We start from the raw sequence: 13676 nt of genomic DNA, 5'->3' as shown, positions 1-13676 counted from the left end.
AATATTTTTCAAAATATCTTATGAAGAAAGAAATGCATCCAGGTTTACAGTGACCTGAGGGTGAGTAAATGATCACAGGATACTTATTTTTGGGTGAACTGTGAGAAGAAAACTTGTCCTGTCACTTTTAGTTGAAAATACAGAGTGTTATATATTCTAGTGTAACATGTAATTACTAACAATTTGTGCATCCTTATTCTAAAATATTATTACTCTTGTGCATTGAGGATTGGGGTACAGGGTGAGCTAAATGTGTTAAATATGCAGGCCGAAAGTGCATTATGGGATTTTTGTGCCTCATTGCGCAGTATTTAACCTGACAAATATATACCACTGCATACTACGCATGTTTTTTAAACTACAGGTTTTAGTGTATGATATTACATAACCTTTTTGATAAGGACATAAGACTTCCAACCCCACCTCTCTCTATTTATCCATAATGTTTTACAGAGAATTTTCTTGCAAGGGCTTTATTTTGCAAGTTAAGTTACTGTTATGTTTACACAAGACATTATTTGCACTGTAACAGCTGCAAGGGTCTGGTAGTATCCCGGTTAAATTGGTTAAAAAGTAATTTGAGGTCCAAAGTTGGATGAAATGTGATAAAGCAATTCTATCTAAATTATAGTAAAAAGCACACAACAGAAGATTACCAAAGAAATTTACTCTTATAATATTATAGACAAACTTCCATAGTAGATGGTTATAGCTGTTAAACTGGTATAAACTATTAAAAAAATACTCTAGTGCAATATAATACAACAAGAAATTGGTCTGAGCAATTAATATGAATAAACAAGACACGTGTATCATTGCAAGCCCAATCAAATTACTTAGACTTGTGTTCAGTCGCTAAACATAAGCTTAATCATGTGCTGTGCTGTTCTATATCAAGCTGTTTGACAAGGTACATGTTCTGCTCCAGAGTAAAAGTGAACCAATCACACCTTTGTGTTCATGTCTAATCATTTGTTATTGATGTAACATTTATGCCAGTTTCACAGACAGTCCCACACTGAGATGCCTGTTTGAGCTGTTTTAAAGGACATTTTAAAATATGTCAGTGTCATTGTTTTGTCTCAAGATGCACACCAGCAATGATTTTTTTTCGAAGGCACTATTATAAAATCTCCTTTAATTTGAACGAAAGCCTAATCCTGGCTTAATCTAAGCCCTGTCTGTGAAACTGGGCCCACATTCTTTATAAAACAGCTGATCACTGAACTCATCATTCATCTAGTCTATTTCCTATTGTCCTTCCTGCAACGACTGACACAAATAGTTTGAATGTTTTAGGAGTGACGACAAACCATAGACAGTTCAAGAACGTTCAAATCAGAAAAGAGCCAAAAGACGCTGAAGAAATTCAGGTTTGGTTGCAGAAACCTAAAGACATGGGGCTGTTCAGGAAAAGTTCCATTTGTAACTTGGCTAGAGAGGTAAGGTCTTCCTGAGACTTGGACTCTTCTCTCACTGTGGAATACCTGGAACCATATCCCTGATCGGACCCTCGGGATGGTCTCGTCTCAAAACCTCCCTCCATTTCACTTTCCTCCATCTCCATTGGCTGAGACATGTCTATCGCCCCATACAAATGGTAGCTGTCCTCCATTGAGGGTGGAGGTGCTGGTAAAAAGCGCATTCTGCTGTCCTTCAGATAATTATCTGACGGTTCTCCCATTGGAAACACTATAGGAGGATGTGATGTTTCCACTGGAACTGGTTCAGCAAGGAGATACGGGTGGATTTGTGGCTCCACTGGTGTCACACTGGGTATTTCAAGAGGATGTACCACTGCTGGATAATAGGAAAGTACTTCGCTGTTATCTGGATGGACTCTAGGATTAATAATCATCATGGACGACTCTTCAGGATTCTCATGAATTTGGGGGATTACAGCACAAACACTCTGTGTGTCTTGACGGATGTCCACCTCTTTCACAAGGATTGGGAGTCCGTTGTTATACACAGGTACTAATTCATATATTGGCTGCATGGGCACCTCAAGAAGTGGATCGACTTCTCCCCTCACTTCCTCCTCGCTGCTCACGCACTCTTTCTCAAACCAGTCCGGATTCTCCATTTGGTGCAGCTGGAAAGCTTCGATCGCGTTCCTCAAGGCTTCGCCCGAGGGGCATTTGAAGTACTCGTGCTTCCCAATACCTTCGATACAGTGCACCGTCCCTTGCTGATACTTCTCCACATCCAGGATACGGAAGTAGAGCTCCTCGAAATGCTTCATCAGCTTGTATTTGACCGCAATGTCAAACATAGACGGCACGTCGCGTTCACTGCATACATCGTCAAAGTAAGCCACCAAATACTTCCCGTAGGAACCCGGACGCTGCATATCAGGTGTAATCAGCTGAAGGGCGAGAGTCAGCATATCACCAACCGGAGAGCGCACATCCTCACGGAGGAGGACGGGAGGCTCTCCGCAGATCGCCCCCCACTTGGCTTGCACTCCTCGGGAGCAGAGGACCAAGATCTTGTTTGACGACTGTTCAATGTGCCTCTTTTTTTGCTCAATCCACTGCAGCCGGCCAATAGTGCCAAGCCATGTGGTGTCAAGTAGGTCCAGCACAACTTCAGTACCACATTTAGCCCGCAGGAAGGCACAAAGTTTCAGCACTATGTCTGTGTAAAGGGGATGATCTCTGGAGTAGATGATCAATATGGATCTCGGGCCGGGTAGAACTGGCGGTTCTAAAGGTTCCACTGGCTTTTCATTATCTTCACCTTAAAATACATTTTAAAAATGAGAAACGGATAATCCTTAAAATGTACTGCATATTATATGTATTGTTTCAGTTCTCCTAGCAATGCTTATGTGGCTAACCACAGGAAGTTACTCTATAAAGATATCACTGCCACTGTTGTGCAACATATGATAAACATCACAAGCTTTAAAGATAAAAATATTCTTAAATTTCACTGCTTACCATTCATTCTCTGTTTCCTGAAGCACAAATAAATGGCAAAAACACCAATGCCACAAATTAGGAGGCATAATCCAACACCACAAACGATCCAAAGTACTGGGCAAGTAGTGGGTATTGGTACTGAGAAACATATATAAAAAACAAGTAAAGTGGTAATATTCTTTTACAGTATTTTTTCTTACTAATTCAAAACGTTTTTTATTTAATTTTTTTAATTGCTCCATACACACCAGGACTACATATGTTAAAACTACGGTTCTTTCGACGACAGTCGTTGGCACACTTCTGAAAATATGGCTGGATCTAAATAGAAAAAAAAACGTATTTATACACATTATTGTTCTAATATTACATCATTAATGGTGTAGCATAGGCCTACACACCTGAACGTCGAATTTGCAGCATGTACGTTGCCAGTTATCCAGTTCATATGTCTCATTTAGTAATGTCTTGCTCTCCTAAACACACACAAAAAAAAAACTTTGAAAACAGTTTCATGTGCAGAGTTAAATTATTCAGCTTTATTCATTTGGATAGATTTAAATATACATAGATAAAATGTCTTACTTTATAAAGAGTCTTCATTTTTTTGTCCCTCCCGCATGTCACAAAAATGTTGTATTTGTCTGCATTCTCTCCAGGAGTAAATGCAACATATAGAATATCCTTGCCAGTTAGACCCGTAGTCCTCCCTAAAGTAATATTGGGTTGCCATGTATCCCCTAAGAGAAACATCAAAACAAATTAATCTCATAGGTTTCGATGTGCATATATACTTTATTACTAAACAAAGGTGGTTTCCATGTGTATATATATCTATTTGAGTAAGGTAAAGCAAAGTTCACTCACCTCTCTCAAAACATATTTTGGCCTTTCGCATCAAAGGATCGTCACAATCTGTGGTTACAGATTGAAACTGAATATAAACTCTCATGTAAATTTGAGCAAATAATTTTGTTTAATTCAGCACTTACCTGGAACATCAATTGTTCTGTTGACATTGTAACTGGTGTGTTGCAAATTTGGCTTGGGAAGGTTGGAAACAGTCACTACATATTTACTGCCTGGTTCTACCACAACTTTATCCAGAGAAAAAGACCACTATAATAGAATAGATAACATCAGTATTTGTGATCAGTATCTCAGTAAATCAGTATCTGATTTAAAACATTAAATCAGGACCAATCAATCAATCAATCAATCAAATCATCTTGCCTTTTTACCAGCAGTTCTCATGGCCTTAAACACCTGGAGGAAATTGAAATGAACACACAGATTTTGATTGGTGGACGATTCCACCACACTAAGCTCTGTTCCATTCAAATATCTTATGCTTCCTGCAAAAAAAACAAAAAACCACAGATTATTAAACTTTATGACTACAATATATAAATGTCTATTGAAAAGACAAAATGAAACTAAAATCTGGCTAAAATCTGGCTGTTTGAAAAGTTATTGGTAACACTTTACAATAAGATTACATTTGTTAACTACTAAAATTAGTTAACATAAACTAACAATAAAAATGACTTCTAAAGCACTTAATCTTAGTTAAAAGTTTGACATTTACTAATGAATTGTTACTTTTTTAAGGTGTCATTGTTACAGTGTATTTTTATATTTAAGCACTGATTAATATTAATTAACAACATGTACTTACTATAGGGTTAGGGTAAGATAAAGATTTGATTGAAGGCCATTATTATATAATTATGCATAATTTACTGTTAATACTATGGTAAGTACATGTAACATAAAATAACATGGTATCTGTTAATATCTTAATGGACCTGAACTAACAATGCACATTTGTATTTTTATTAACTAAAATGAACAGAGATTAATAAATGATGAAACAAATGCATTGCTCATAGTTACTTAATGTTAATAAATGCATTATGTATTGCTATAAAAGGGACTCTAATGTAAAGTGTTACCATGTTATTCTAGTATTGGTCTACATGTTTAGCACTAGTAATATAATAGCTTTTAATAAAGTGAAACATATGTTTAAATGTCCATTTTTAAAGCATGCCTTTGCTTTAAACGTTTTTTTAACATGGCAAGGAATTGAAATGGATTTCTCCATATTCACACAATGTAACAAACACATTTAATGATAATTGTTGTAATGATAATAATACAAGAAGTGACCCACCGTCATCCTTTGCTTTCCATTCTGCAACAATCACTGGCTCCAAATCATCTTTCATATTTCTTCTCACATCAACATACACTCTTAAATCATCGGGGCCACTTGGAGTGAAATCTGAAGGAATGAGCCATCCTTTATACAAGCAATTATCTGTAGGGGAAAAACAAAACAACCAAACCATCAGTTAAATTATAACCTACAATAATTATAAATTTTTTTTTTTTTTTTTAATGACGACTAAAGAAAAGACAAGCACTTACTAAACTCTGCTTTGCATTGTACTTCCTGGAAGAGAAAGAGAAAGAAACAACAATGGGTGACACAAATATGAGTCTCATTAAAGACTTAAACCCCCTAAAAACTTAAAAAAAAAAAAATCTGATGTCTACATAAACGCATGGGGCATATAAAACATAACACTTTTTTAGTATCTGGTGATCTTTATGCATTATCTTACCGTTTGTGTACAGTTCAGAGAGAGCCCATCATCCATAAGTGCGAGATTAAGCACTACAGGTATGAAGGTAAAAAACACAACACCTTTCAGGTACAAGAAATTCATGATCCTACATAAACCTAAAAGAAGCCTACAGCTGAATGCTTTAAGATAAGTTTTAACAGACTACGTTCGACTGAAAGAGTACGGTGAACAAGGTGGCGTATTAGCAGGAAACAGCCGACCTAAAAAAAGCTTCCTGGAATCATTGTAATATGCAAAGCAACGTGACTCACACCTTGTACTTTGGTAACGCGCGACGCGACGCAGCAAAACTGGAACAACCAATGAGCAAAGCGGTGTAGTTGCGTCGCGTTATAAGATGTGTTCTGTAGGCTACAGTTCGCGTCTTGTTATGACAATGATGAAAATTGTTGTTACTGTTCTTTTTCACGCATTTAATAAATCAAAACTAATGCTCACAACGCTGTATTTTATAACAGTAAAACATATTTTAATGGAGATGCGATGTTATATTGTGTTATGTTTATCAAAATAAACACTTGCATCTTGGTTTTATGTTAGTTTTCATTATTATCATGAATTGAATATCACGCTTTGAATATCAGAGACAAGACATATAGCATAGACCAATAATCATACAAATATTCCAAAATAATGAGTGTCTGCACGAAACAAGAACGTTGAGAAAACGAAATCATGTCAAGCAACCATGCATGTAAATAAAGAATCGATCAAATGCATAAGTAAACAACTTAAAAATCAGTTATTATTTTTTATTTTATAAATAGACATACAACACTTTAGTGTTTTGTATAAATGTTAACGTTATCTTAAAACACTTTAGCAGTTAATTTAGCATAATAGCCTATTATTAATACGATATTTATTCACTTTTTTTAAATTAAACTCTGGCACTTTTTTATTGTGTGCAGCATTTAAGTTAACATTTATTCAACAGTTATGTGTAGCCTATATTGTCAATAAACATTTATTTTTATGTTGTTGCGTCTGTAACAGTCCTGTGCTTCTGTTCTTAAAGATAGGCTACTTATTTGGTAACTAATTGTTGGCGATATAGAGCAAAATGGCAGAATGTCAAAAAAGTTGAATTTTAGCCTAAAATTAACGTCTTTTTTTTCTTCTTTTCTTTTTTGTAGACTACAAAAGCAATCTTGATGTTTGGGAAAGCACGTTCCTCGTCTGATATGTTGCTAATATTGTTGTAAATAAATAGAAAATATATTTTTTGAGAATTATATTGTTTCAGAAATGTGCTTTTATTGTAATATTTGTTGACTGAGTTTGTTGAGTGGTCTGCTTAATAATAAACGTATGCCCACTCGCAGCTTCACGTTCTCCCGTTTATGCACCAGCTGCAAATGCTAAACATAATAATAAACAGCACAAGGATTTGTATGGATAATCATGAATTTAAAAAATGCTTAATCTTTGTATTTGTATTGCATGTTCAGTTTAAATCTAAATAACCAGCCTCACTGATAAACTATCGAGTTCGACTGCAACGTCACAGATCGCCGCATTAGTTCTTAGAACGTTCGGTGAGTATAATGTTGAGTGCAACGGTTTATGCTTTTTGTAGCGAGTCGGCGAGTGTGTGAGTATGCCATGCTTTTTAAACTTGTTTTAATTTACCTCAGAGAACAATCTGCTTAAACTTGGATGTTATTGTCTCGATTTACTGTACATTTAGATAAATAATTGCTACACAGTGGTGGTTTGTGTGAAAATGGGAGGCTGATATGCAAACCAATAATGATTAAACCAGTTTTCTGTAAATGTTGATAATTTATATTTTATTGACCAACTGATATCAGATACTGTATGTATACTGTATGTTTACTCAACTCGTTGCTTCCCTTTCTCTTTCTTTCAGTTTTTCACAGTTATAGAAAGTATTTTCCATGTCTAGAGCATTTTTCTCCAACATCAGTATGAGCAAGTCAACTATGCCCACAATTTTTGAGACAGAGCAGACATCTGAATACTCAGATGAGCTGACGGCGGCCCTTGCTGCAGGGCGTTGGTGGGCAATTATGGAGGTTTCGGATCCCCTCCCTGAGTATCCCGAGGAGAATGGGGACCTCCTTTCAGGCAAGTGTTCGGGAACACAGAGAGCACCTGTGCCCGTCAGGGCCACACAGGGAGGATCTGTGGCCACCAGGTATATACAGGGAGCATCTAAGCCCGCCAGGTCAACACAGAGAGGATCTATGCCCGCTAGGTCCCCACAGGGAGGATATGTGGCCACCAGGTCCACACAGGGAGCATCTGTGGCCACCAGGTCCACACAGGGAGCATCTGCACCAGCCAGTTCTGAGAAGGAGGGCCTCACCTCATCCCCTGCCTTCACTGGTGCATCTGAGAAAGTCCAGTACTCAGGTTTCAGTACCGCAGATCAGAGAAGAAAGTGGACTTCGAAAAAGCCACAGGGAGCACCTGTGCCTGCTGGGTCTCGCCAGGAGCCACAACTGCCCTTGAGGTCCCAACAAAGAGGGAAACTCGGGATCCCTGAGTGCCTAATTAAACATTTGAAAGAGGCCTCTTTAGGATCCACCAAGCCTGCCAAGCCTCTGCAGTGGGCACCTGTAGCCTTCTCAAGCTCCCCATATAGAGCACCCATTTCAGAACAGATTGTAGAGCGCAGGCCAAAACCAAAGATCCCTGAAGAATTAAGATCTGAGCTGAAGGAAGCACCTGTGCCCACCAGGTCCAACCAGGGAGCACCTGTGCCAGCCAGATCTACACAGGAAGCACCTTTTAAAACACCTATGCCCAACAAGCCTCTAAGGGCACCTTTGGCTCCCATGCCAGGCAAGTTTTTAGACAGACCTAAACAGGAGCTGCTGCAACAGAACCCTCTAGCCCCTTCCCTGAAGTTAGAGCCTGTCTCTTGCACATCAGATATTAACACGAGCTCCGAGTGCGTACAAGTCACAGACCCTGAGCTGCGGAGCAAAGAGCTGCTAAGGCAGCGTCTACAAAATGCCCCAGCACTTGTGTCTGCCTCAAGCCTCCGAATCCCTAGGCAGCTGAGGGAGAAGTGGAGGGTAATGTCGGAGCAGGATCAAAAGCAAAAGAATAACCAAAATGAAGTGTCTGTTCCTGCCAAGGCCCCACAGCAACCACCTGGGTCTCTCCAGGGAACGCCCAGTTGCAACACAGGAGCTCCTGTAAGTCCCTTCTATCTCTTGTATTTATTTATTTTAAGATTTATTTTAAAAAGTAACTTCAACTATGCTACTGTGTTTACTAGGTCCTCTATTTAAAATCCTTTAATTTTTCAAGAAGATACAGCTTTAGATTTAAAAGCACAAACCTGTCCAGTATCGTACGATTAAACATGCATCTGTTCCCTCAACAGGCAACTCAACAAACATTATGTGTGGAATTTCACAATTATCAAGCTCCACAGATAAAGAAAAAGAGGACTCTGAAAAAGAGGACTCTGAGCAGCACTCAACCCAGGACCCAGCTGACCCTGAAAAGAGCATTGGTTAGACTCTCATATCTCTCAGTTTTATTTAGGTTTAGAAATTAAACACTTTAATCACATAAAAAACGAAAGAAAGAAAAAACAGACCCCTCATATTGAAATGATAGAAGCAAGTGGTCCTTAAAATAAGAATCACTCATTAAATCTGGATTATGTCTGTTTCTTCAACAGGACAATGCAGGTGTGGACCAGTCACCCCCCCCAAAAAAGCAGCGCATGGCAACTGATTTAAAGGACAAGCAGTCGAATCCAGGCGGCACAGACCAAATAGATAATTTATGTAAAATATTCACTAAATGTTGTGTCATTTCAAGTACATGCCTTATATAAATGCATGTATAATAAAAAACAAAAAAACAAACAAATATAAACTGTGTTTTTATTTATTTGTCAATGACAACACACATTAGGCCCTACTGCTGTTAATAACAGATGATTTTCATTTGCTGTCACTGCACTGATTAAATTCACACACTAAGCCAATGGCATTGTAACAACTGTAATTCCTATTTAGCGTCTAGATTAACACACGTTCTCATGCAGTGAAAAACACATTGCAGAGCAATGATAATAGTGACAAGGCACTGACAGATGGAACAGAATCGGTTACTTTTAATATGAAACAATGTCTCAACCCTAAAATTGTAATTGTGAACCAATCGACTCTTCCTTTTTATTTATAGTATCAAATAAACACGAATGAACTTTAGAAGGAATGTTGTTTCATACACGGAAAGACATCAGTACACACTGTTTTTCCACTGACGTTACTCTACGAACTCTCTTGACTGCTTTGTCGGACAAAAATGGCGGATTCTGCAGATTGTAACTTTACTGTCTATGGCTTGTGATTGTTCAGATCAAAGTGCAGGCAAATCCCGTGAATGACAAATTTAAAGACAAGACTTTTTTCTATACTCTTATCTGTGGATGTCGATCTTTTGTATTAAAAAAAGTATATAAAATATAACAACTATTTCGGCTACTTTTAGGCAGTGAGTATGCATATTAAAGTTCAATGTAGCTACAGAACATTTGAACTTTTACAGCCTATCTATTCATAAATATTTATTTCTATAAATGTCTTTTATTTAAAAAACGAACTTTCTGATACTTTATTATTATTGGTAGCCTATTCATTTTGTTATTAGCGTTTAATAGGTTATTACTGTTATTTGAAAATATCTTTTGGTAGGCTATTCTAATTTTGAACTATTGAATAAGAAAAATTTACTATAAAAAACACCTATAGGTACCAAATCCCTCCAACATTTCAATTGATCATTCTGTTCGGTTCAAACGGAATATAACTGATCCGGTTCATCAGTCCGACTCCTCATACAGCAGTGTCATCAGGTAAATATCTTCCGATCAGCTGCCGCAAGATGGCGACAGAGAACACCGTGTACTAGCGTTCATAATGGAGTAAATGTGAGCAAAGGAATGAACATCCCATTTTATGATGATTTTTTGTAAAGTCTCTCTTTAGTCTTTCCTCATGGTTAAAGTGAATAAGAGTGTCCTGACCAAATTACAATAAGTAACTTTTTACCGGAGTAGTCCTGAGTGGAAGGGTTTCACTATTCCATTATGTCAACAATTCAACATAAAACAGTTTTTTTGTTTATTTTATGTATGCTATGTAACATTTATATTTTTTAAAATTCAAAATAATTTTTTGACCAATCGTTACACTAAATAAGACACTATTCCTCATCTGGGGAATATGCAGAGCCTCTGAATCCATTTGAAACTGCATTGATTTGGACCTTTAACATTTTGGTTGCCATGGAAGGCGATGGAGGAAAAATCCTGTAATGTTTTTCTAAAAAAACCAACATAATTTATTTTCAACTGAAGAAAGAAAGACACGAACATCTTGGATGAGATGGGGGTGAGTAAAATATCAGGAGATTTTCATTTTGAAGTGAACTAATCCTTTAAAAAGTTTAGTGTGATAGATTGCCTTATTTCTTTTTCTAGTTGGCTCAACTTGTAGTTGTCTTGACAAGAAGTTTTAAGTTCAAAACATTACCTGGTACTCATTAGGTGAACAAAGGTTTTTAAGTTGATTTTAATGCCGCTAATTAGTTGAGTTAACTTAAAAAGTTGAAGGCGATAAGTTGCCTTATTATTTTAAAGGGTTAGTAAAAAAAGAGGCTTTATTCAGCAAGCTCTCTCTGATGTGAACTCACGAAGCACCACAACGATATGATGTAGAGCTGGCGTTATATTTGTTACTTTTTAGAAGAATTCGAAAAAACAATTACAAAATAGAGCTAATCTTTACAACAATTAAAAATGGTCAAAAATGTTCATGAACTCAGGATGTCAAACTAAATATAATGTTTGAGCTCAAGTGTCAGGCTGTTTACTTACTAAAAAAGACCTCATTTAGTAAACAGCCAGTGAGGTTTAAGGCCTTTTATTTAACCTCTTTAAGGTTGATATGGAGCTCTTGATGCAAAAAGTACATTTACTAGAACATCTTACAGTGAAATCAAAGATGTTCGTAGTGTGGACAGATGTTTCAAATATTTTCATACGGAATTCCATGGCACTTCCTCATAACCTTTCCTTTTTCCACATGAGGGCGCTACTTCACCACTGTATATTGCAATATACTGTATATTATGTTTTACATGAGGGCTTTTTTATTAGGGTATTAAAATGTTTAGTTTCTAGTAAAAATAAGCTTATTTTAATATTAATAGTCTATAGATGTCAGTTCTGATAAATTAAGTAATCTGTGTATTTCTTATAGGAACAAAGTGCATAATTGTATGGAAATATTATTGCATAACAGTTCATTATAATGTAATTTCAAATGCCACACCAAATAAATCATTCTCCTACATGTTTTTTTGTGACTCTTTGTTCCATTCAAACACATATTGACAAATGATTCCAAAAGCTCTTTGAATATTTCACATGGAACAAGAATTCTTCTCATTTTTTTGACCTCAAACCTTCAGCTGAAGAGAAATGAGCTGAAACAGGAGAGACGAGGATAAAGCATCTTCTCAGGTGATCTGTAACCGTCCCAATGTCTCTCTCTGTACTGCATACTGCACCAATGAAGCAGGCTATAAGGGTCAGACAACACACTGTCCCTGTATCAAAATCCTCAGTGGCATCACAGAATGAGGGCTACCCACACCTAGCCCAGGTGCGCACACTCCTGTTTCACGTGCTGGCCGGAGATGAGAGGGATCTTCAACGCTAACATGCTGCATCTTATGATTTAAAGGGAATTCTTTGGACACTTCCATGCAGGCTGCAAAAAGCTGGACAAAAACACTGAGTTTTATTTATAAAAAAAATACTGTCTTTCATCTCATCCATCATTCCGGCACCTCAGAAGTTACATTCAAACTTTTGTGTTACCATCTCACAAAGGCTACAAGCATTTTTAGGCTCATAGTAATCGTAAACTGAACTTTAACTCACTTAAAGGAATATTTCACCCAAAAATGAAAATTACCACGATTTGTTCACCCTCAAGCCATCCTAGGTGTAGGCTATATATCATTCTTCTTTCAGACAAATACAATCAGAGTTATATTTTTTTTTCAAAAAGTCCTGGCTCTTCCAAGCATTATGGCAGCCCAAAATTCGAAGACCAGTAAAACTACATCCATCCATTATAAAAGAAATCCACTCTGCTTTAGGAAGTTAATAAAGGCATTCTGAAGGTAAGCACAGTGATGTGTTCGTGTAAGAAAAATATCCATATTTAACACGTCACATAACTTATGAAAAAAGCGTGGCGTGAAGATGACTTCAGACGTAGTGTAAGCGTTTTGCATTACAATTTCTTTGTATATTGAATATGAAAGGTGGTCTGCCGGAAGCTAGGTATTTTATTTTATAAAGTTGGATATGGATATTTCTTACACAAACCCATTGCATCATTTCACTTCAGAAGGCCTTTATTAACCCCCTGGAGCCCAGTGGATTACTTTTATAATGGATGGATGCACTTTTTTGGGCATCACATTTTGGGCTGCCATTCACTTCCATTATAATTCTTGGACATTTTTAATATAACTCCGATTGCATTCGTCTGAAGAAGAATGTCATATATATGGCTTGAGGATGAGTAAATCATTGAATTTTTGGATGAACTATCCCTTTAAGCTTAATAATGTTTTTAGAATACCAAATAATCTAAGACTTTCCTTATGTCCAGCTATGTAACTGTCAGCAACTGCACTTAAAAAAACAATCAGGTTAAAGCATGTCACATTGATCAGCTCTCTGTGATGAGATCACCGGTTTTAGTCGAGACCCATGAACTGGATATTGAAGAAACCAATAAAATGTCTGATTAGAGCTGACAAGTCTGTGCTTTGACTAAATGAGTCTTACATACAACAAAACATCGCATATGCCAAGCTGGTCTCAAAATGGAGCTAAGAAATGTCACACACTGGTAAAATCCTTTTTATACTTCTAAGTCTGAAGCATTCTTTTTAAAATGTTGATTATAGTTGGTCAAAGACAATTTGGAAAATTACACCACTACAAAATTGAATCCGACCAATGACTCACTTCTTTCCAGCAGAATGTGTCAAAAGGGTCTTAAGCGTAACTATGAGA

General features: G+C 36.9%; 2 protein-coding genes across 2 annotated transcripts; one reads left to right on the top strand and one right to left on the bottom strand.

The window, feature by feature from the left end:
* Nucleotides 1-647: 647 nt before the first annotated feature.
* On the bottom strand, nt 648-5881 carry il17ra1a (interleukin 17 receptor A1a). The gene is made up of 11 exons (XM_067427994.1): nt 5558-5881; nt 5361-5385; nt 5104-5250; nt 4161-4282; nt 3920-4046; nt 3795-3842; nt 3513-3667; nt 3329-3403; nt 3176-3248; nt 2946-3065; nt 648-2742 (listed from the first exon to the last, which is right to left on the bottom strand). Exons 1-11 carry the CDS (start codon nt 5660-5662, stop codon nt 1370-1372), a joined length of 2370 nt encoding a protein of 789 aa, XP_067284095.1. The 5' UTR covers nt 5663-5881; the 3' UTR covers nt 648-1369.
* Nucleotides 5882-7527: 1646 nt separating this feature from the next.
* LOC137049116 (cyclin-dependent kinase 12-like) lies at nt 7528-12300 on the top strand. The gene is made up of 4 exons (XM_067427501.1): nt 7528-8751; nt 8943-9074; nt 9246-9354; nt 12206-12300. The coding sequence occupies exons 1-4, from the start codon at nt 7528-7530 to the stop codon at nt 12298-12300; spliced, it is 1560 nt and encodes a 519-aa protein (XP_067283602.1).
* The last annotated feature ends 1376 nt before the right edge of the window (nt 12301-13676 follow it).

This window comes from Pseudorasbora parva, chromosome 20 (assembly GCF_024679245.1).
Source record: "Pseudorasbora parva isolate DD20220531a chromosome 20, ASM2467924v1, whole genome shotgun sequence".
Taxonomy (NCBI): Eukaryota; Metazoa; Chordata; class Actinopteri; order Cypriniformes; family Gobionidae; genus Pseudorasbora; species Pseudorasbora parva.
This window is presented reverse-complemented; position numbering and strand designations above follow the sequence as displayed.